This window comes from Aulonocara stuartgranti (assembly GCF_965226115.1).
Source record: "Aulonocara stuartgranti genome assembly, chromosome: 13".
Lineage (NCBI taxonomy): Eukaryota > Metazoa > Chordata > Actinopteri > Cichliformes > Cichlidae > Aulonocara > Aulonocara stuartgranti.
In genome coordinates, this window is record NC_138949.1 from 11,019,476 (window position 1) to 11,044,329 (window position 24,854).

The following is a 24,854-nucleotide window of genomic DNA, read 5'->3' on the forward strand; positions in this document are numbered from 1 at the left end:
CTGAATCTGATTTTATATCTGCATCATTAAAAATCATCTGATTTAAAGATAATGGCTATAATTTGTGCAATTCAGGGTCAAGAAATGCAGTGCTTTCAGAATACATTAATATATTTAGCTAACATTACCAAATTAGACCATCAGGGCTATGATTGGCCCAGCACAGGAAAGTGGGGAAAGCGTGTTTAAATAATAGCTTTATTTGCTCTGGCACGTTCTGACGGAGCAAATGAAACGTGAACTCTCATACTCGTTTGTTTCCAAGGTTATAATTCTATGTTAGCACAAGCTAAATCCACAACGAATGTGTGGAGATGGAGCTTTAATCAGTCGTGTCAACTGTGTAATCCTAATCCATGAAGGCTGAGCTGTGGAGAAGACAAATGTGTTTCGTTTACCTTCTGTTATTACTGATGTCCAGCGGCTTGTCTTTACCCACCCAGTGGATGTGAGGCTTGGGATCGCCCGTTGCCTGACAGTGCAGGATCGCAGTGTGACCCTGGTACACCGTCGTGTTGTCTGGTTCCACCTTGAAGTGAACGTGCACTGTTTGTGCACAAAAAGCACACACACAAACACGCACAGAAACAAACAAATCATATTAATACAACAGTTTAACCACATCTGGGGCGACAGCACCTCTTTTACAGCTTGTGCTGATTGTGGTCACTGTCCTCCCAGATAATCTACAACCCAAACGCAATTCATTAACCAGACTGTAAAAAGGCCACCAACTACACAATAAATGCTGCTGTGTTTGAAACTTAATGGCAATGATCAGTGACCGCCTTGCTATAAAACCACCCTCACATGCACCAAGACCACAAGTCCTCCTGATGTGGGGCTGATGACTAATACAGTAGCGTGGACCCTTTCTTTCACTACTCCCTGCTTCCATGACGATGAGACAGTGGTTTACCGGCTACGGTGAGGGTCACAAAGGCCCGGATCTCCCCCTGGAGGCTGTTGGAGGCGATGCAGGTGTAGTTGCCAGCGTCGCTTCGAGTGACTTTGGTGAAACGGAGCTGGCCGTTTTTCTGCTTGACGTGAGGCGGCAGCTCTCCTCCATCTGCAGGGGGAGCCAGAGAGACACACGGGGACAAGAGCTGGTCTGGTTATCCATGTGGGATTCAAGTGGTTAATTAGACTATTATGGCTACTGCAGATGGAGGAGGGAAGTGATCTGTGGTGATAAATCGCCCTCACATTGTGTTTATTCTACACAGGTTGCTACATATTCTTGCGGAAATGACATTTGTCATCATAAGCATTGAAGAATTAATGCCTGCTAAAGGGTTCTGGGTGAAATATTGCTCAACAGCCATTCCTCATCAGATCTGAAGCTATAGCAAGTGGAATCAGTGGCAGCAGACCTGTTTTGGACCAGCGGATGGTGGGGGGCTCTCTTCCTTTAGCCGAGCACTGGATGGGGATCTCTTTGTCCAATTCCAAGCACTGGGAAGGCTGCGGGGTTGGGGTGAACTTTAGTTTCTCTGAAACACAAGTAAAAGCACAGCACACGTCACACACGGATGACACTAAGCTGACGCAAATCATGTTCAGACATATTTGGGAAAAATGTGTCAACAGGCACGACGAGCACACAGATCTGATGAGCGTAAAAGCTGAGATCTATCAGAGGTTGAGATCATGGCATGTCACACCTTTTATGAGATCAGATAAGAATTGATCATGGAGATACCACGTTACAAATGGAGGCTAAGCTAAAGCTGTTGTGTGTGAGTCATATTTTACATCTCTGTGGGTGTCCTGCAGGGTCCACAGATCCACAACACAGTTATAGAAAACCACGCACACAAGCCCACAGCCATGACCACATCGCATTTATTTTTCATCTCAGCGCCGTATTGCTCATCATTCCCTCGCTCATTACACATCATCTTTATCTCCGGGAAATATCTTCAAATAGATTCGGAGCAAACAAAGGATAATCCACTGTATATACTGATCAGCTAAGTGATTCCCACGCATCTTACCGAGCACAGCGACCTTAGCATATCCCGTCAGCTGTCCACCCAGAGTTTTGGTTTGACAGCTGTACACATGTGCATCATAGACCTCCACATTGTTGATCCTGAGGGTCCCGTTAGGGAATATCTTAAACCGGATGTCCTGGTGAGACAAAAAAAAAGACAAAAAGTTTTAGTAAAACTGTGAAGGTACAAACAGACCAGCTTTCTTCTGTATGTCGTTAAAAGAAAAAGACAGTGAGGAAAGTGAAAACCTACCTCGGGCTGAATGATGTTGCTGCTGCGGAACCAGGTGACCTCAGGTTGGAGGTTGGCTTGAGCGTGACAGTGGAGGTAACCGGGTTTACCTTCTTCTAAATGGCTGTCCTTAGGCATGTCCACCCACACTGGGGGAGCTGTGGACAAAGAGACAACTCTTCAGCTACATATCGCTGCCCTGAAGGAATATCCAATGTGTCAATCACCTAGGCTCACTGAACAGACAAAATACACATTAGCTTCTGTTAGAGGACCCAATGCTCCCAGCATTAATAAACCTACTGTAGGATACATCTGGGATACTGGATGTATCCTGCTAACATTAGCAAGCTTGCGCTCTGCCCTCTCACTTCATGCTCTACGCATCATGCTTCTTAGCTCTCAAGATCCCATCTTCCTTTTAAATGCCTGCAACACCACAGTTACAATCTAAACTTTGATCATCTCTGTGTATACATACAAACGACAAACAACCACTTTAAAAGTACTTTCTGTACTTAGTTAAAGTGAATTTAGGGTGCATTTAAAGTGGTCTTTGTAGGACTTACTGGCCACAGTGAAGGTGACCTCCTGTATCCTGCGTCCAGCCTTATTCTCGGCCACGCAGGTGTAGGTGCCCGAATCTCCCTTCTCCGTGGGACTGAAGACCAGATATTTCCCATCTTGGTGTACTCGGCCCTCTGTGGGCACCCGCTGACCTTCTCTCTCCCACCACACCACTGGCGGAGGTTTGCCATGTGGGGCGTTGCATTCTACCTGCTGCAGGCTGTTCACTGTGAAAACCTTCGACGCCCGGGGCACCATGTCTTCTATTTCTGTAGCGGGAACCAGAGAGAGCGAGCAAATGTTACGAACTGACTTAGCAATTCAAATGCTGACGCTGGTTCATTAGAGGACCGCTAATAATCATCAACCTGTGCTTTAACCTTGTACGAGCCTAAGATCTAAATCAATTAATGAGAAGAAAACACATTTCTCAGCAAATGAAAGAGAAGCAGAGCTGCGAGAAGAGGGAGGGCACTGAAATGAATGAGGCGGAGCCACGATGGGAGCGACTGTTTCAACTTGTCCCTAAACACTGAATTCTACTGTGACACAATCCCCTATAATGCCTGCAGGGATTAGCATCAGATTAGGTGAATTAAGGTATTTAAATGGAGCTGTGGTTCACTGGGTTAAAACTGCAGATACAGTTGTACCTTGTTAATCCAAAACCCTTGGGGGGAGAAAAGGGGCTGCTGGAGAGGGGAAGGAAAAAAAAGTGCCCGGGACATTGAAATGCAAAGAAATTTTAGCCCTGAGCTTATTCAAAATATTTGACGTGCGTGCACTTGCATTTCAAAAAGCTGGCTGATTAGTAAGATGAGAAGATACTACAGTCATCTTGTTGTAGTTTCAACCTCAATGAGCTGTTTTAAAGTTGTTTCAAGAGGTTATCTGGGAAGACGCGGCGCAAGGAAAGAGCCGGCTTTGTTAGTGCATGCACAATATTAAAACAGCTTCACTGTGTTTGGACTTGTATATAATTTGGTTCCCCTTCCTTTTAACTTCTTCTTCTTTTGCACCACCAAAGACTTTTATTTGTTGTAGTCTTAAAATGTCATTTTCACATTACACTGATTTATAACACTTTAGAAACAGTCATCTCATGCAAGGAAAGCTGCAGCGTGTTTTAATGACGTTCGGCATTTCACAACCTCCTAATTACACTGCTCATTACCCTGGTTGAGTCACACTGATGAGTTATCTAATGTAACATCTACTGCTTGAGTAAAGCGAGTGCCAGGTGCTGTTCACTTTGGAGGAAACTTGATGAGTTAAAAAAGCTTGGAAAACAGCTGGACGCTAAGGGGAAACAATATGAAGGGGAAGCAGCAAAATGCTTCTGTACGGCGCGTGGTAGTGGATGCAGCTGGGCCGGATGTCAATACAGGAATGTGATTATCATCGGAGAGATCTGGGCACTAAGTGAAAGCGGCAGAAGGAGGAGGAGGGAGGGAGGGGGGATTAGAGCAGGAGAGATGGAGGGCAGTGTTCATATGTAGCCCGTTCCACTCAGATTATAGGATAACAGGGGTTTCTAATTGTTTACGCTCGAGTTTTGTATGTGTGTACGTGTGTGACGCACCAGCTATGAGGAGGGAGGCCTCCAGCGTAACCTGTGATCCTCTGAGGCCGCGACCGACACATCTGTAGGTCCCCGTGTTCCTGGGCTTGACCTGGGTGATCAGCAGCGTCCCGTTGGATAGAAGGAAGACTCTGTAGAAGAAGAGAAAGAAACAATCTCTCTCAATCACTGATCCACAAACAACATTTCGCACATTCTTCGCAGAGAAAAGCACAGCGGAGAGAAGATTTCTGCACAGATACAGCCAACGAACCTCAAATCTTTCTCAGTCTGCATCTGCAAACCTTTCTTAGAGGTTTCGCTTTGACCTGCAAGTCAACTGCCCGAAAATTTGGACTTTCCATTCTAATTTGGCCCAATTCAGTAAACCCAAGCCATCTGCTGCTCTAAATCTGTAGAGGTAAATGCTAAGAATCTGTCCACGGAAAACAAAGAAACAAATGTGTCCTACATTTTGAGTTAATTAAAAAGAAAAAAAATCTCGTGCTTCAGGAGGCCTGTCCTGACAGCTGGCCCCTGGAGTCTATCAGGCCGATGGGAGTATCAGTGTCAGTGATGGACAGAATGAGGAGTAATTAAAGGCAGACCTTAAGCCAGCTTCGGGGATGACAGAAAAGGAGCTGAGCATCCGGCACAGCAAAAACAGAAGATCCCAAGTCACTGCAGAGCTCATGGGAAAAACAAATACTCGGAGAGGAAAAAGGAAAGCCACTGCAGAATGATCTGCATTCCCTCAGAAGAGTTTTCCAAAAGCGGGGATTCCTATAAGAATATCTAGTTCCACAGTGGATTCCCTCAGGAAAAGTGAGATTTCTGTGTCATCCCTTCTTCTTTGTTTAGGAGAAAGAGGGAAATGAGCTTTGGGAGCTGGTGTACATTTCCACCTGAGAGACGGAGAACTAGTCTGTGGAAACAGGCCAAAATAACTAGAAAACAAAATGAGCAAAGAGCGATTTTCAAAGGCAATCACGAGTATGGTTTCACACGTTTGACCCGTGGGGCAGAAACTGGCTGCAAAAAAATAGCCTTAAGCTCCAGATGGTGTGTGTGGGGGTTTTTTTTTCTTGGTTTCACACATTTGGAAAAACAGTCTACACTAGTTATTCATTCATTCGCTAGGGGAGGTTATCTAAACAGCCTAAGTGCAGACACAGATGATATCACTGCAGAGAGCTGCGTAACTTAGGGACTATAATCAGCCCAGATCAATAAACTAAATCACACAAAACACCAGGCTGCTGTGGAATAACCTAGCCACAAAGAGGTTAGGCTTCCATGCTTATTACTGAGTCCTCATCACTGCCTAGGTGACCAAACCTGCCTCTGACAGGCTCATTACACAAATGACTAACTATTGATATTGGAGTCATTCACCCTGCCTAGCTCAACGAGCACAGTAATCACTTCAAAATAGAAAAGCAGGATTGTACTCTACGTGTGGAACGGGCTCATGTATAAGCATGAGGCGCTATGAAAGCTGGCATGATATATAGAAATTTATTATGAAGTCCTATTTATAAAGACGGGGGATATGCTGGTAATCTGAGTGTAGCTCGAGGGTCTTTTCCTCTCAGAGCGTGGACACTGGAGACCTGCAGACTTCTCTGATAGGTTACAGAGAATGGGTTTGTTCCAGTGATGTGCAGACTGAAGAAAAAAAACTTTACCGTGCTTTTTTCCCCAGTAATAACATTCCTCAATGTGCAATTTATCTTGAGCTTTGTGTTGAAACAGCACATAGAGAGGCGAGAGCCCGATGCTGGGGTTCCACCTCATCGGGCTCATAGGAATACCAATGGCTGCACACTAGGGCTGCCACAAACGATTATTTTGATAGTCGACTAGTCACCGATTATTTTTGCAATTAGTCGACTAATCAGATCATCATCCATTGGACGTACAGCGTACAGCTTATTGCACCAGCAGCATCTGGTCTTATATAACTATCATTAGCTTACAGCTTGAAGTGTTTGTGCTAACTAAAAATAAAGACAAGATGGTAGTTTATTAATTTTTAATGAAATTTGCAGATTGTTTCGGTGAAGTTTAATAAACTCCTTGCTTTCTAAAATATAACAGGACACCGGAGTATATTATCCAGCGTCTCAAACTTCTGATGATCAGCTGTCTGCTTGAAGTTTATTTAGCTGTGCAAAAACTATAACTTTAATCTTAGCCAAACCGATTTACTCAGGAACAAATAAAATACTAAAGAAAGCCAAACAATAACATTTTAAGTTATCTAAGTGACTTATATATCATGTTTAACCTGAGTAGCGAAAGACAGTGGTGGGTTTGAAAACGATTTGCCGGAACTAGTGGGTAACAGACGTCTCCGAAAACGTCGGAGAGCTTTTGAAAATATGTGGTGTCTTGATAAACTGAGCAGATATTTGAGGTTTACACAGCTACATTCTCGCCTGAAAATATGTTAAACGTTTATTTTGTGACCCAGAAAGAATAATAAGAGTAAAGTTAAAACTAACTAGCTGCCGCCATTGTTGACAGCTGCGCTATGAATTCTGGGACACAGCTTCTTCTTCTTCGGGGTTTAACGGCAGCTGGCATCCTTGTACATGCAGTGCTGCCATCTTCTGTTTCAGTCCGTTATTACACCCTTAAATCCTACTACTCATTCCTGCGTCCTTTGTGATCTTACAAAGCTTCAAACGATGCGTCGACTATTAAATTAGTCGTCGACGATTTTAATAGTCGACATAATCGTGACTAGTCGACTAATCGTGGCAGCCCTACTGCACACTCAGATACACAGGAATCATGCTTATATGATGGTAAGGAGAAGGAAGAGGGGTGAAAAGGGGGTGGATGCAAGATGGAAGAGGAGGAATCGTAGTTAAGATGTACAGCGCTGAGCAAAAGCCTTGAGCCACATCTCATTTCTTTATATTTTACTAGAAAAGATATATAATAGGTAGAGTGGTTTAGTTAAACATACATAAGCATAAATGGAAATAAGGTATATAAGGCAAAAACAGCCCAATTTATCAAATTATCAGTCACTGTTTGGTGTGACCACCTTTATTCTTCAACAGGTCTGGGCTCTCGGGAGGCCAATCCATGACTGATAGTGTTCCAGTGTGTGTTCTTCTATCCAGGTGTGCTTTTACTGCATTGGCAATGTGTTGGGAATCATGCTGCAAAGCCTGTACTCTCTAGTTCAGGCTTTCTTTCACCACATTTTACAGATGGCTGTAGGCACTCACGACAGCCACACTTCCACTGAGGCCATTTCTGATGAGGCGTCAGTAAACAGTAGATGGATCAACAGAAGGGCCAGATGCATTTCTCAAGTCCTGCACATGCCTGTCACTTCTTTCCTCCTTCTGTCCAGTTTCCTCAAATTTGTAAGAACACACATCAAACTGTGCTGAAATATGATTCACTTTGTTGGTGTGGAAACACTATTTTATCCCTGAAACTGTCATCATTTTTTTTTCTTTGCTCGGTTATCTCTTATATATAAACACTACACTGGTTCATCCCTGGAATTAGGTGTCTTTTGTGTGCTTGAATGATTCATATGAATGTTAAGGGGCTTAAGAAACAAACCTTCCTTTGAAAATGGCCATGGACAAGGGGAAAAAAGTCAAATAGGAGCCAATGTCGAAAGAAAAATTAAAGTCTGGAGAACTATTGCTCAAGGTCACTTTAATAAATTATACCAAGGTCTTGCTCCTTGAAGGAAGAATAATAAAGAAATGAAAAGTGACTCACGACTTTTACACAATACTGTATGATGAGAAACAACAAAGTGACACAGAGGGAAAGATTTAGCACTCAACATACCTGGACTTGTTTGCCAGCAGCTCGTTTTCGTGGTACCACTCCAACGTGGGCGCCGGCTCTGCAGTGAACTGGCAGTGGAACACAGCCTCCCCGTTCCTCACTACCACCTGGTCCTCAGGAGTGACCACCGGCCGCGGGAAGCTCTTATCTGTTAGAGAGGTAGAACATCTGTATGATTACAGGCAACGGACCATCAAGTTCCATCTGCGTGGACGCTCGTGCATCACACCAAACTACTCCGGCTTTATTAAAAGCTGCCAACAGCAGCAGGAGGCTGGTGAGCCAGCAGTGTTCAGGTGGCAGTGTGTCAACACCACAGGGGCCCCTAGGACAGACTTAATGAGGTCAGAAAACAGAACCAGCAGCTTCCCTGCCTTTTCTCTCTCTCTTTTTTTTTCGCTCTTACAGATCGTAGAATCACACATAAGAGATAATCCTTTTCTTTTCTGCAATGGTCCATAAACTAGTTATTCCTGGAAAACAGGGTTAGAAACAGCTCCACAGGAAAGAAGAAAAACTCAGTGCAAAATCCACAAACCCCAGTTTTAAATTGCATATTAAATCAATCACTGAGTTTTAAATGACCTGAAAAATGCTTCCGCTGCTGCATTTTTCCTTATGTTCACTTTCATTTGGCCCTTTCTACCAGCCACAAGCAGACCTCTCAGTGTTAGCCAACACTGCTCAGACCTGCCAAAACTTCAGATTAAGTCTGGTACAACCTAAAGGAGGAGTAATAGCTACACAGATTTTACTAAATTGTTACACTCCGGATGCAAAGCAGAAGGACGTCGAGTTAACGCACACACACTAGGAAGAGATCGGGAAAACACGTGAGTATCAGCAGAGCTGCTGAAGGAATGGTGCCAGTAGCAGTTATAGGACATTACGAGTGGTTTGAGTGAAGATAAAGAAAGGCGTGCATTCAGAGCACACCTGGCCCACCCAGGACGTCAACGGGAAGCCTCAGCCTACGATCTGAGAGCATGCACTGAAAACCAGTTTAAATCTGTCAGCCTTTTCCTTAAGGTTAAGCCCTATAGAAGAGCAGAGGGTGGTGACACCGTAACCTGAAACTGAACAATTATCCTTTCTTTCTCAACCCAGGTGCTAATCCGATGTCTCTGTGTTGCAGGTGGCTATGTGAAGCGGAACAGGGCGTCAGGTTTCTAATGCTGATTGGGTGCTGTGCTGCAAACCTTATACACGGGGGAGAAACAGAGCAAACAACACGACGAGAGCTTGTAGGAAAGAACCTACCTGTAGAATAAACTGTAGCAGAGGTAGTTGTTGTTAGACACACGGAGGAGACCCTGATGCTGAGGGAGCTGCTGTTATTGTTCTTTTAAGACATGTTACAATATTGTATGTGTGGGTGGTGTGGGAGGAAGTCGCTAACAGACTTAAAGGTAATCACATTACACGCACTGTAACTTTTTTCTGCTTCCTGCTTTCTCTCACCACTAATGCGCTTTAACCACACACACCTGGTCGTCTCCATTTCCAGGTGCGGAAATGTGGGAAACTCACTACATCCTGAAAACCTTTGATTAGTGACCTACAATCAATTAGTGGATCGAGTAGCACACCTGACAGCAAAGTAAAATCAATATGGTATCATCTTACAGCCCTAATGTTTCTCTATAATATATCATATGTCAGTTTTATATTCTTGCAGATCTGATATTTGTTGCACAAGGTCACACACACACCTATAATGTTAAGAGTGTAGTTGGTGTTACTGCAGACGTGCCCAGCTGCATTTTTGGCGCAGCAGTAGTACAGGCCATTATCATCCGGACTGGCATTCTTGAAGGTGAGCGTCCTCTCTTTATTGTTGATCTGATGAGTTTTCTCCGTCAGCTTCACGCCGTCCTTGAACCACTGGCATGTCGGCCTGAGAAGCAGCAGGATGAGGAAGAGAAAGAGGAAGAGAAATCGTTCTGAATACCGTCTCATAAACCTGAATTTTGATCTTGAAGTGGGAGGAGACTCACCGGGGATGTCCATCAATATCACAGCTCAACGTGACCAGCGAAGAGTTCTCCATCTCCCTGTCAGAGACGGGTTCCTTCAAAATCACACCTCCGCTCTCCAACCCTGCAGTGATAGAAGAGGCAGAAAAATCCCGTAAGTGATGGAAGGGAGCACAAGAGGACAGGGGGAACAGCTGAGGAGAGGGACAGGAGGAAAAATTGAGTTAAGTGGTCGCCCTGTCCTCATGCGACACATGACGACGCTAATGAGTGCAGCAGGGACGAGGGGAGAGCGGGGAACATCGCTGCGACAGCACTATGACTCCACATCTACCACATTAGTGGGTCAGCTTACATCAGCATACCACAGTCCTGCACTCACCACAGTAATTCAAGTCCTTGAGGCGCTTTTCAAATGAAAAGTTCATTAACTGCTAATAGCAACACTCTGCTGTCAGAGCGGCCCATGAAATAAGGCAGCAGTGAACATGTTGTGACAAAGCACCTGCTAGTTATAATTTTAGTAATCCTTCAATTGAGCGCCCATCAAAAAAAAAAACAGTTCTTCAAAACTAATTATGTGTGTTTACATTATTGCATCAAAGGAGAAATGAATGCCACAACAACGCGATGAAAGACAAGAAGGCTGATCGCTTGCGTCTCGGTGATAGATGAACAAAAGAACAAAGGAAGAAAAACAGATTGTGGGAAAGTGATCCGCATTAGTCCCATACATGGAAGCAAGCTTTTGCAGGCAGAAACAAAGAGCACATTAAGGATTTCGCCCAGTACACATGTGCAGATAGTGTGTCAAACCTGACATCAACAAAGCTTTCCTTCATCCTGCTCAAGTCCAAGATTCTTCAACATGTTCAGGTTGGCGAGACAGATAAAAAGTTGTTACATAGAAAGACAAAAGCTAGCTAGTGACAGCTTAGATTTAGCTGCAGTACCATCTTAGCACACCTTGCTGGAATTCCCCTTCTCCCACTGTTGACTACACAAACACTTGGTGTTTACACTGAATGAGAACAAGGGCTAATTGTTATTTACGTGACAGTATAAAGGCTGAGGTATGATGTGCAGAGACTGTGTAAACACTGCGGTTAGTGGGTGAAATCACTGAGAGAGCATGTTTGTTTCGGTTGCCCCCGATTTCTACACGAGTCCGTGGGGGTTTTGTGTATGTATGCTGTGCGTGTATTAGTGTAAGACATCCCACTAACGCTGCGCCATTCCTATGGCCCTTGGCTGAACAGTGCTGCTGCAGTGTGGATCATGTATGAAATATGCATGGTATGAGCCCACCTGAGAGAGCGATGGGGAGGGAGGGAGGAAGGACGCAGCACCCCTGTGAGGTCACAAGGGGCGCTAGAGGGAAAACTGTCACAATGAATTACTCAGGAACTGGCAGTGCTGTGCAGCCTGAGGGGATCATGGGAAACCATCTCTACAGCAACAGGGCTTCCATTCTCCTTCCTTATATCCCATCTGAGCCGTGCACTGCTCATTACCTCCCTCCTACCACAGACGGCCGACAACAGTGTGTGTGTGTGGAAGCATAGCTCAGCAGTGGAGCAAGTATGTGCGTGTGTTTATACATATGTTTGTACATGCAATGGTGTATGCGAAACACAGCTGACGATGCTCTGCCTGCGAGCCTGAGTGCATGTGTGCAAGTGTCCTCAAATATCTGACAGTTCAGCAGATGCAAATTAGTTGTGTGTCTCATTCAAGGCCATTCCAGGCAATAGCTCCACTAACTCGAGGAGGAGGAGGTAATGAAGGGCAACTGCGCTATCGAGGCCTAAGGCCCGACGCTCAGACCTGTTATTAGCGAACTGAAAGCAAAAAGCGACCCACAAAACCAGACGGGGAGACGATGAATCACTGAAGACGGAGAGTGGGTTCAGTATCAGGGAGGGTGTCATCTGAATTCATGTATCAGATGCTCATTTGCATGTTCAGGAATAAAACAGCGAGCAGCACGAGAAATACCAGACGCACTGTTTGGCTAATCAGAGCCTTCAACAGAGATTTGCAAACAACAGCAGACAACACACTCTGCCTTGTGTATCTAAAGTTTCTACCAGTCCTGACCTATTTTCTTCTGTGGCACGTTAAAACCGATTCTGGCTATCCACTTAATTTTCAGTTTGACCTGGATTTTCTTTCTTTCTTTTTAAACCAGCCTCACGTTCTTACCACTCACAGCTCAGGTTTCTCCAGCTGTCCGCTCGACAAACAGAAGGCACTCTTTCATAACCTATTAGTGGCAAATGCTTCCCCATAATCCCTCTCAGAATGCATGACTAAGTGTTGGAGCGGGCCTGGCAGCTAACGGCATAATTAGGAGCCTATAATTATTATGTTGGAGGCAGAACAGGAAGCGCTATCAACACGGGGATGATAACGGATGAACGTGAAGATATCATCAAGACAGATGATCGGACGGCTCGTTCAGTCATCACTCTGAAAAGCAGCTGAATGTGTGTCCGTCTCTTTCACTCAGTGAGCTGATTCGTTGCCATAGAGAAGGGTTTCTGCAAAACGGCTGGGGATTTCATTTGATTGACAAAACCATATGGGGATGAAAATAACCAAAACATATGGCATAGTGTCCTCGTATTGTAAACATTGCTATAAAACCAAAAAACCCCAAAAAAACAGTGGTGTGGCAGATTCCAGGGGAAAATTGTTAACTGAGCCAGCTCGGTGTTAGACGAGGTGTCAGATTTTATCAGCTGTGGCTGACAGGGGTCAGCAGGCCAGGCTGCAAACTGCAGGGGAGAGATGCTGCTGCAGCGACAAGACAGAGACAGGAGGAAGGAGGAGGAAAAATGAGACGCTGACACAGGAGCAAAGTCACTCTACAGGAGAGAAGCTGACGGATGGAGCCCGGGTCATTAAACATGAAGAGCTGCGTTTTGTCAGCTCACAAAAGACAGCAAGAAAAAAAAAAAAAAAAACATCCTTCTGTAGGAACTGTGAGAAACGAAATGGGGGAAAACTAGAGCTGTACTCATGGTCTGTACAGACTCTTTAAAAATGTGTCTGCTGAACAAATGTGGGTTAAGGACACATGCTGTGTGACTAAGCCAAGACGGCGTGCGCATGCCTACTCACGCGCGAGTGACTGAATAGGGAGGAAAATGTGTTTCTACTCAATCTTCTCCTCATTGCTGCGTGCTGCTGTATGACACTGACATCCAAAAACACCGTCCGTGTGTGTCTTCTGAAAGCCGTGCCTCCAGGAGCAACAAGCATGCTGACGAAAGCGACGCCTGAGCCCGGTCTCGCCATGGAGACCCAGTGACCGGGCGGGACAAAAGGGTGAAGGGGGCGCGGAGGGGGGGGTTAAAACCTCTATTGGTGAAAACAAGAGGGGGGATAATTACTCTGAATAATTCTCAGCTGGCAGGACTTGCCCACCCACCATTGAAAGGAAAAATAAATTAACCCTCTCTCGTCAGTGGGGGAGGGGCGGACGAATGAACTCCAGAAATGTCCCTGATACAGTACATATGGAAAACCCCACCACCACCACCCCCTACAGTCCACATTCACTACCAAGCACGCAAAGTAGCGTACACATGAGTGAGTGCACGGTCAAGATTAATGCCAGAAGACGTCTACTTTAAAGCTGCACGAGCTTGACCGCTTGTTAAAACTGTATATGAGTGGAAATATGACAACAGCCACCATAGCGTGGTCTGATCCACTTAAAGTGAGCCGGACAGCCAAACCGCAGATAATGATGCAGAGGTAAACGTGTTGATACGCACACACAGACGTAGCATCCGAAAGTGGTTAGGGATGATTTACTATTGCAGTTTGAGCATCTGGTTGAGAAAAGTGTGCACTAAGCTCTTAAATAACATTGTTTCTTGTTCGTAGATGTTTGTTATCTGAAGCTATGCCTGAGGAATCCACTTATGTGATTTCTTATCAAGCTGACTCAGGCTATTACCATTTTTACAGGAATGGTAATGTGCGGTGCATTAATAACTTCATAACCAGCATCTCAGCTGTGTGCCGGTTTCTTAGGTTGTCTGTAAAAAGTGCCTAATATGATGCTCCAACATAAACCACCGAGAATCCATTCATTCATTGTCATCCATGCATCAAATAGAGTGAACGGGGACACCGTGGACAGGTCGCCTATCTGTCACAGGGCCAACACACAGAGATAATCACGCACACGCTCTCATTCACACCTACGGTCAATTTAAAAATCACCAAATAACTTAGCCAAATGCATGTGTTTGGACTCTAGGAGGAAGCCAGAGTGACCGCAGAGAAACCACACAGACGCGGGTGAACATGCAAACCCGACACAGAAAAGGCCCAGACTGGATTCAAACCCAAGACCACCTTGCTGTGAGGCAACAGTGCCGCAGACACCGCTGTGTCTCTAGTTTTTTATTGACTGAACAGCGCCCCCAGTGGCAGTCAACAACAGAAAGTCTCTTATAATGACTCCTGTAACATTCTTAACTTTACATCAAAATCACATGTTTACAGACTGGTACCAACAAAGTCTGTGCCCCAATTTTTGTGAGCTAAATTCAGGTCTTTAATTGGTCCGTTGCTCAGCACTCTATGGCAGTTTAGATGTAGCTTGCTAACTTAGCTTGGTAGCATTAGCAGACAACTTAGCAGCCAGTTCTCGCATCCAAACGTACGCACAGACTTCTAGAAAAATCTATTTACAAAAGCAAACTAATGTTTATTACGATCGATGTGTGTCATGAACCGGGACCAGACTGTGCAGCGTCAGCGCTCACGTCAAAGAACGGGCACATTTGTGTGAGCCCGACTGCTATCTACACCGATCAAAAAGGTACGACCACTCTTATATAAACATTTCCACGGTTAAATGAGTTCAGCCTATTTATATTGCATGCCCTTCCTTTCAAGAAAACTATGCCTTGCTTTTCCAGTGCGTGGGAATGTTAATGGCTTGGCAGATAATGCAGTTTATTCTGCTCTGGAGAACTGGTGCTTCATGTCTAACTTGTTTCTTTTCTATTAAGTCTGTGGGAGTAAGTCGGTTGAGCTTCATTCACACACTAGATCATGTTCAATTGCAACACATGTGAGCGGTTCCCGTCAGATCGGACAGGGTTTGGGAAAAACCGATGGGCCTCTTTGGTCTTTTGGCTACAACTGCAAGCACTCAGAGAGAGACGGTGCTCGACATCACACGCCTCAAATATCCACTTGTGGAGACACATCATAGAGAGGGAGTTAAACCGCTGCTCTCTCCCTCCATCCGTCTCTCAGTTTACAACTAGGAGGTCTGGACACTCATCTGTTCTTGTAATCACCCTTTGAACAAGCACCATCACAGCAAAGACAAACCTCCAGGCTGAATGTCGCAAGAGAGGGGAACATATTCCAGATGGAATCATTTTTCGCCCGCTTTGCCTGCTTTTTTTTTTCCTTTCCCTCTTTCTACCATCACTGAAAACTCTGTTTGTATGACACAAAGGCTTTACAGTAACAACTGGTACCTGAGGGCCTCTGACGAGACCCAAACAAGGTTGTTATTTATCCCAAACAGAGCTGTGCAGAATTTCCCGGCTTCCTCTGCTCTGAAACTTAAGCGGGTCACTGAGGTTTGGTTATGAGGCTAAATAACAAAATTAAGACACTAGCGTGCTTCCCCTTAATTTGACAACACATTTAGAAGCTGAAGATGTGAAAAGCATGACACAAATAAAAAAAACTGGAGCAGACAGACCTGTGCTAATCTAAACCGAAATAATTATACTGCTTTAAGGTGAACTAGACTGTTCAGTAATTTCCTGACAAAAAAGCCCTTTCAGAGTATATGGGAAAGAGAGTGTTACACAACGGAGAGGAAAGACAAGCAACAAAAAAACACATGCTTGGTGGCGCACATATCCAGTTTCCTATAGAGAGGAGAAGCCACGAAGAATAAGGCAACAAGGTGGAAACATTCCTTCAGCTTACACTACCCCGTCATCTTATACTGCAACTTTTGTTTGGCTTTTTTGATCCAGAAACTGGATGCACACCCTTGTTGCCATTATGAAACCCTGTCAGTTGGTAATTTTCACTTAAGAGGGTTGTTTTATTTCCTCCGTCAAAGGAAGGGAAAATGGCCTGAAACTCAACACTCACACTTGATATTGAAGGAGGCGTTGTTGGAGTGGAGCGCTTCTCCTGTGGCCGTGTTTTCCGCAACGCACTCGAAGTTTCCTGCGTCCAGCCGCCGATCCACGGCGCTGAATTTGAGGTTGCTGCCCTCCTGGAAGCGCCTCTCGCTGTTCTCCAGGGGCTGGCCGTTGTGAAGCCAGCTGTATCTGATGTCGGTCGGATCGCTGACCTCGCAGCGCAGCATGGCGCTGCGGCCGTGCAAGGCATCCTGGGATTTGGGCTCCTTGGTGAACTGAATGGCAGCGGCCTGGATGGACAGAACTGGAAAGGAGGAGAAAAGGGAGAAAGAGGGGAAAGTCAGATTAGAATGGGGCTGCTGTTAACGTTTTACTGCTTTTTCCGTTCATTAAGTGTACGCCATAGCAACCACTTAGCCCTGTGGAGGAATGTGATGTTTAGACAATAATGGCTGTGAATTATTTTCTCGTAAAATCATCAGCCTCTGCGCCGGGGGAAAATACCTTCCCTGTTAGATAGACTGATGTGAGTGGGTGCTCTGACACTCAAACATCACACGCCCACGGTCACATGCTGTCATCGGCTCAGGAAGACGCGTCTCTTAAATTAGACGTGATGTGCTTCGCACACAAAGACACAGCCTCACGTACACTTGAATCTTTTATTGTCCCTCGTGGTGCTGCGGACAAGATTTGTGTGTGAGACATGTTTTATGCTCTACTAATCCACGTCTCAGAAGATTATCGGTCCGTTCAGTTTTGTTTCGTGCTCTCAGTTAAACGTGAAAGTACCGTTGTAGCACAAATCACAAAAGTCTCTGCCAAACAGACGGAGGAAACAGAAGACAAAGCCGACCCACTGTTTGTATACTGTTGTGAAGCATATGTGAAATTTGGATTCATCACTTCATAAGACAGCTCTGATTTTTAGTCCATTTCTTTGTAATTCATCATACAACAGGCTATTCAGTGGTTTCTTCACAGCCACCCTCCCACTGACGCCATTCCTGATGTGGCTGCAGTCAACAGTAGATGGACCAACACTAAAGGGCCAGACTGATATCTCATGTCCTGAAACAACATTACTTCCAGATGCTGTTCATCTGCTGCATACATCTGTAGGTCACCCACTTTCCTGAAATTATTTCTTCAAATTAAGTGTTTTTGTAACATCCAGTTAGTAACAAAATGCCTAAAGATACAAACATTTGTTTAGATCTGCTACAGCTTCTTGTGTCCTCTGCTTGTCCAGCTTCCTCAAATTTTTTTAAGGACATACTGCACACCGTTGTTGACATATGCACACTTTTCAGCCAATAGCTGACCAGCATTTGTCACAGATTAAACCCAAAAAAGAAAGATTAAGTGTTTTTGTAACTGCTGCTAGTAACAAAGTGCCTAAAAATGTTTTTTTGCTAAGTTGATTGTTATGTACTATGTGTAGACAAAACTTTTTGACAGTACAGTCGGTCAAGTTAAAAAGAACACACTGATACTACATAATATTTTATGACTTTATACAGATTCAGATCACGAAACTTGTGTCCCACAGCTGGTAGTTTCTACCCTCATTTAAATACAGTCATGCATATCCTTACCAGACTATTGTGTCTACCTCAGAGTACCAACATCATGGGAAGTATTTTTTTCCTCTCATTCAATTCAGTTTTGTTTATACTGTAAATCTCGGTTCACTAATATGTTTTTTATGACAAACTACACTCTTTATTGTTGGCAAGTGTAAACATACAGATGACATTATCAGAGTGCACCTGATTTAAACTCAGCAGCTGCCTACTAGTTTGAACAACCACCATAATGAAACACTTATCAATAGCCATCTGCAAAGGTTGTCGAGACAGGCCCTCATGAGCCCCGTATAACACAATGTTATCCTGCCTGTCTGGGGTTTGTTATGATAAGTAACGGTCCACCACCAGAGTTGATTAACCATACCTACACCTGTGTGACGGCGTGTGTGTCTGCCTGTGTCTGGCTGGAAAAAAAAGGTAGATCTTTCAATAAAGTTAAATCAAGGAAGATGTTGATAATGAGCCAATGAAATGCTCCCATCTTTGACCCTCTAACATGCCACCGCTCCTGTCCTGCAGGTGGTTAGCGCTGACAGGCAGGTAGGCGGGAAAAGACACAGCGAGTTAGAAAGGATGGTCAAACAAGACTTCCATTCTGGTGAGCCTGCAGTAAGGTTCAGGTTCAGTGTAAATCAGATTGCCTTATATGGCCACAAGTATTACTTACAGCATTTCAAAGAAAACAGTGTGTCAGCTTAAGTCATGGACTTTTATTTGCATCAGCAAGACCGAAATCAGAAAATTCCATCTAAATGTTACATGAAAGGTGGGCAAATAGCCTTCAATTGCTAGGAAGGTTGTGCAAAAGCACGCTGGAAAATAAACTTGTCTCTCCAAGGCTCAAGCGTGCCGACTCTGACAAGGTCACGGCACCGCAGAAGATCAGAGAAAAGATTACTCGTAGAAATGCTAAGCAACAGCTCTCAACACTGACATCAAATAAATTGAAGCAGTACTTCTTTAAAATCCAGAGAAAAACAACTGAATATTTGAGACCATCGTATAAACCTTTTCGGTCGCCAGTAAAACCTCGGCTCTGGCTACACCTTTATCAGCTGGTTAAAATAGCTAAGAATGGAGGGCTCAATGACTGTATGCTTTCATTTTGTCATTTTCCATTTGAATAGACTCTTGTTTTTTTTATTCTTCTTTGGGGAATCTATTTTTATATAGACGACTTCATCGGTTCTAGCAAAGACACCAAAGGCCCGATGATTGGCTTTTACTTTATCTCGAATCATTCCTCCATGACCAGCTTCTGCATAATTTTCACTCAGTTTTTGATATATGATCACATCTACTTTTCAGTTTTTTCCTCGTGACTTCATGCCAGACATAATAATCATAAGAAGTCACGCTCTGATACTATTATTCAGGCAAAAAAATATTATTGAGCAAAAATACTTTTATTGTATTTCTTTCAGCTTCTGAAATGTATGATTTCTTCTTTTTCACTGATTAACAATTAATAATATTTTGACATAGTTAATAAATCATTTCCCACAGACTCTGAAACGAGCTCTACCATGAAGGTTCCCCATGATTTATTGCACAAAGGGTTGTAACAACTCCTCGTCTGTATAAGCAAATGGTCTCCAGCAATTCTCCTGTGGGACTGAGAATTTGTTCCATCTGTGCAAAACTGGGATAAAAGGTAGCAGATGGGCTGGAAACACCAGCGAAGTCATCCTCGCCATCCACCTCAGACAATCTATGCTCGCAGACAGCCTTCCGCCTCCGTGCCAAGCCTACAGCTGGGGTGCGAGGTAGCATGCCAGCTTCCATCACACCGAACCTCCTCTGCGCAGCAATGTTACGAGCTTTGGCGGAGGCACACGCGGTTGATGGTTTCATTTGAGATGCTCGCTGACAAACAGCGCGAGTTTGTGAGTTTAGAACCACGCAGACGCAGAGGGAACAACTTCCGGAAAAAGTCCCGGCAGATGCGGCGCAGACAGATAAGGCGTTTTCACATTCCACGGAGTGACAGACGTGAGAGTGAGGTGGGTAGAGTGAGGCGCGCGAGTCTGCCAAGTTTACTGTACTGAACAAACAGAGAAGGTGCCGTGACCTACATCTATCAAGCGCGCTCCAATCCTGCTTCTCTAAACTGGCGCAGAAGAGCAGACTTCAAGGGCACACGTGCACAAACAGTATAAACACAGTCATGCACACAAAGCATCACAACTGCCATCCCTGTTCTTGTCTTTTACCTTCACTTTACTCACTCAGGAACCCAAATTTCACTGAAGTTGTATCAGTCTGGCCAGATCGACACAGATAATTTAGGTCACGCTTTTCAGTGAGTCACAAGAGGGCTGCAGAAAAGAGGAATGCTCGGATATTCGCTGTGTGGCATTTGGGATAGATAAGCAGGGTAAATGCTATCCAAACTCAGACTGAGGGCCCTTCAAAGAGAGAGCAGTTGAAAGGGAGAGTTGCAGATAAAAGGCAAAGAGAGTGAGACTGAGGAACACAGGACGGGACTGTTCTTATGACAAAAAACATTCAACACAAAGAATGCTGCGACTAGCAATGTGCCATCAGAAGGAGTGAGAAGGAACGTCACACGGTAGCAAACCTGCAAGTAAACAACGCACCACCGTCTTTTGGTCAAGATGCAATTAGCAAAGTTTTAACAAACCAATATATCCATTAATGACGCATTAGTGTGTTATTTTGGTTTAGACCGCTCGTTTGAACAAAAAACTACATTTTATACTCAAGTTTTCATTTTAAAACTTGCTCATCAATAAAAGTTCTTTTCACTCACGAACTCTGTTCAATTTCTGAAAAATCGTTTGGGATATGTTTCCCAAAATGTGTGCAATTTCTGTACAAACAAGCCGGGATGTTTTCAACGAAATTCTTTCTCATATGAATCACACAGAAGGAAACGGTCCGCTTCACACATGTTCGCCTTACTGGAAACGCTCTGTGTGCTTCAGCTGAAGGAGCTGCCTGATCAGCAGCACACGTGACATTCACTCACAAACACTGGATGAATATTTGGTGCTCTGTCATCACATCGGGATCACACGTGTCACGCATTTGCGTTGCCATATGACTGGAAAACCTCGGAGTTCAGGAGCTGCAGTGTATGAGTGAAACAAATTCTGCATGTCCTGACATATGAGAAGCGTAAACAGTGTTGAAAAACTGATACCTAAAGTTTCTACTATTCAAATACTTTTTTTTTTAAGCTAGAAAGCCATTAAAACAGTGAAATATCTTTCAGCCCGCATCCACAAAAATACGCCTCGGCTTCGATACCGATCAGCAGCCCAAAAAACTTGCAGCCCTGTTAATATTTCACGTCAATCACAGCACATGGGTGTTTTTGACACATTTCAAAACAATTCCTCAGAATTCAACTGACGTATCTGGAAATAAGTCGGACGAGACAGAAACTGGGTTAAAGATATAGCAGGAAACTGCTGAGAGGGTGAAATATCTGCACACGGGGATTCGCCTCTTCAGCTCACTGCACTGCCGACCCCATTAAGCCTGGCACGGCTGTCATGGCTGTCAGGTGGGAGTCGCCTTTAAGTCAGCCTGACAGCCAGAACCCACCATAATAGGTTCATCTGAAACTCACCGCCTCCTTTCTTTCTGTCTCTCCCAACTTTGTTTGCTGGCACTGACAGGCAGGGCTGGCCGAGCCGATTCAGTTTTCAAGAACAGATGCAAGATGCAGACGGAAGATGTGTGGGCAAAATCAGTGTTCTAATAACACAATCTAATGAATACAAACAAGATTTCACATTTCTGCATTTAAAAAGAAAAATGAATTCTTTGAGATGAGCAGCATCAGAGATGTTATCAGTGACAAAAACCTGCGATGAGCACTGTGTGTTTCCACCAGGCCATCACACCACAATGTTATCTCTGAAAGTTTCCCCAAACATGCCTCTGCAGGGTGACGACATCCAAGGATGACACACGAGCCCGAGGCTCCATGAGGTTAAAGAGAGACACACACAGGAGCCACAAATACGTGGCACCAGACACACACCCACTGTGGGAGCTCGAATAGCCCCATATGTGTGCGGTTTAACAGCTTCTCAGTGGACCGTGTCAAAGCGAGACAGCTGCGCTGAAATGTTTGCAAATGACAGGACAGCAGAACAAGGAGCCTTGGAGTCGCAGAAATGAGTGCTGCTGACGGCGCGTGAGACAGTGATTGGAGCGTTTGACATTAGACATTAATCTCAATCCTTAAAGTGACACGCATATCACAGAGTCTCAAACATTCAACTGCAGCTGATACGCTGTATCCAAGCAAAACACTGATAAATATTTAAGACGTTAAAGGTTCTGTAATTCAGCCTGTTTGCTATTAAAATATACAGTGAGGTTATTATGTCCTCAGAAATGTCAAAAAATTAAAAAGGTAAACAAAGGTGATCAGCAGGTGATGAATTATTTAGTATTTAAAGTATTTTAATTATGCTTTTCTTTCCCATCCTTATTTATGCGCACTCATTTCCTTTAAGCACAGCGTTGGAGTCCCAGATGTTTTTGACTCTCCTCTTTCTTTCACCACGTTTGAAATGACGGTGACACTGAATGTTTAAGAACTGGCCTGAACAGGAAAAGGAGTGACAGCAGAGTTCAGCATGAAGGGGAACAGTATGAAAAAACCTCAAAAGATAAAAAAAAGGCACTCAAGAAAAGCACAGTCAAAGGCTGCCGCTGACAGTTTACAAAGCTTTTAAGACTCAGATTCACTTTACTTTATAGAATTTAGTACATATAGTATGACTTCTTCTGGAGGCTGAAAGCTGTGCATGAGCTCTGCTATGGTAGTCTCTTAGGTTTCAAGCAGGGGACTAAGGCAGAGAAGGGCTGTGTACATAAATAAACTTTATTTGTAATCACATGTATAATAATAATAGGTTTTTTTGTAGGTTGACAGAGGCTTTGGTCAAATAATAAAACTGGACACACACAAATGCATTAGAGCTTCAAAGTTGGGTTGCCATGGCAATAATTGTGGTCTAAATATTGAAAAGAAAAAAACCTCCTGTGATTATAAATTTTGCAATATTTGAGCATCCTTTGCAGAGAGCAGAGCACCAGGTGTGCCCAATGCTCGCACTTCTTTACACTACGAGTAACCAATTTAAAGCGCCACTTGGTAACAAAGAGTCCATAACCCATGAAAACGGCACTATCTAACGTGATCACTCCATTTTCATTACTCCATCCTCCCCCAAATCGCAATATCTACATAACCCAATTACGGATAAGACCTGCAAGACTGCTGATAACATCAGCCCTCCCAGCTCAAGCAGCACACGCCGACAACAAACAGTGAAACTTCAAAAGAGTACACCAAAAAAAAGGGGGGGGAAATAAAAATAAGACTCCGTCTGATTAATAATTCATGACTCCAAAAGTTCACATACGATCTGAAAGTAGGTTTAACATCTTATTCAGTCAATGTCAGTCAGGAGGTAAGACAAGCAGCACTGCAACAAGCACAGACTGGAAAAAGATGTCATCAATTTTTCAGGATGCAAAAGATGGCACGCTGATGCAACTACTCCCTCTTTAAAAGCATCCACTTTAGTAGGTTCAGTCCCCGCAGCCCTGCCATGGCTACACGAGTAAATATGGCGATGCTCCACACGGGGTCATTTTTACAGGACAAAAAAAAAAAAAAAAACCAGAATCAAAATCAGAGGTGGATGACTGTCCTCATCTTCAAGCTGGGGTTATGAATACAAACCTACAGCAATCCATTAAACCAGCCAGACATGCATGCCAGCAGTGGGGAGAGGACCATACCTTATTTGCTCTGAAATTTAGCAGCTGCTGCAGATTCCTACTGCTTCACTGGAGTGATAAACTAACAAGATTAGCTTTCCTATTAGGCTGTATGTCAAACAGAGCAAAGGAAGAAGATGTTCCTCACGGTTATGAGAAGAAAGACAGATGCAGAGTGTGGCAAACACAAAACAGAAACCTGCACACAGTATCTGGAAAGAGCCTCTGGGCTTGAACCTAAACACCGTTTAAACGGCACCAAGTGATAAAAGTCGACTTTTCCTGAGCATAAGCAAAATACTTGGGAGAAAAATCTGATCTTTAAGAAATCTCAGGTGACCTCATTAATGACTGGCATGCTGGGATCACACATGCTGATAACCATCTATCAGAGTCCAGGCAAGTGTGTTTTTACAAGCTGTAGTAAAACCTCAGATGGAAAAGTGTGATAGCTTCATCCTCGGTTGGGTGGACCGAGATGTCAGAACGATCAAATGGAAAGGAGAATAAGTGGCAAAGTCTGACGCCCACTGACAGAACTTTCAATGCCCGTCAACAAATTACTTGATTTGTGTCTATGTGTGTGTGGGTGTGTGTTTTTCAGTTTTCCACTGGCTGCCTGACTTAAAACCGGCTGGCAGAAGATCTTCCCTAAAAACTGACTTTATGGTTTATTAATAAGTGCTGTGGAAAAAAGGGAAGAGAGAGCACGAAACAGGTAAGGGAGGGTGATTAATATCTTGTGACTTATATCGTGACAGTTTAAATTCCCAGTACGTCTCAGTCATGCATCGCAGGGTTGGAAAATGTTGATCACGGACAAATATCGGCGTTTTGTTTGCGGTGATCCAGGAAATTTCAGCTTCAGTGATTTCTTGGCCAATATTTTAACATTTCTGTCTGTCAGCAACAGTTTCGTCTTCTCCAGCGTGAACGACGCAGAGCGATCGCCCGTACACGGAACAGAAACGGCGCCAAACGAAGAGGTCAGGTTGCCTTTTTGAACTCGACAGGAGTGAAGATAAACAAGATCGAGTCAGACCAGGTACGACTTCCCTGTCAGCTCACTGAAACGCGAGTGACAGATATGCACGCTTAACTGGGTGTCAATGTCCCGGATTTATTTATTGCAGAAAAATCCAGAAACGAGGACACAAAAAAGGTCAACAAGCACAAGAAATATATTC

General features: G+C 44.1%; 1 protein-coding gene across 1 annotated transcript in view; it reads right to left on the minus strand.

Moving 5' to 3' along the window:
- Positions 1-24,854, minus strand: part of ptk7b (protein tyrosine kinase 7b) — a 76,959-nt gene that overhangs the window by 4,786 nt on the left and 47,319 nt on the right. Inside the window, exons 2-12 of the mRNA XM_082558180.1 lie at positions 16,311-16,607; positions 10,182-10,284; positions 9,897-10,081; positions 8,185-8,332; positions 4,378-4,508; positions 2,798-3,064; positions 2,250-2,386; positions 1,998-2,133; positions 1,374-1,493; positions 920-1,069; positions 399-546 (exon numbers count right to left, since the gene is read on the minus strand). Of these exons, the coding sequence (XP_082414306.1) occupies positions 399-546; positions 920-1,069; positions 1,374-1,493; positions 1,998-2,133; positions 2,250-2,386; positions 2,798-3,064; positions 4,378-4,508; positions 8,185-8,332; positions 9,897-10,081; positions 10,182-10,284; positions 16,311-16,607 (1,822 nt within the window). The remainder of the gene's footprint in view (positions 1-398; positions 547-919; positions 1,070-1,373; positions 1,494-1,997; positions 2,134-2,249; positions 2,387-2,797; positions 3,065-4,377; positions 4,509-8,184; positions 8,333-9,896; positions 10,082-10,181; positions 10,285-16,310; positions 16,608-24,854) is intronic.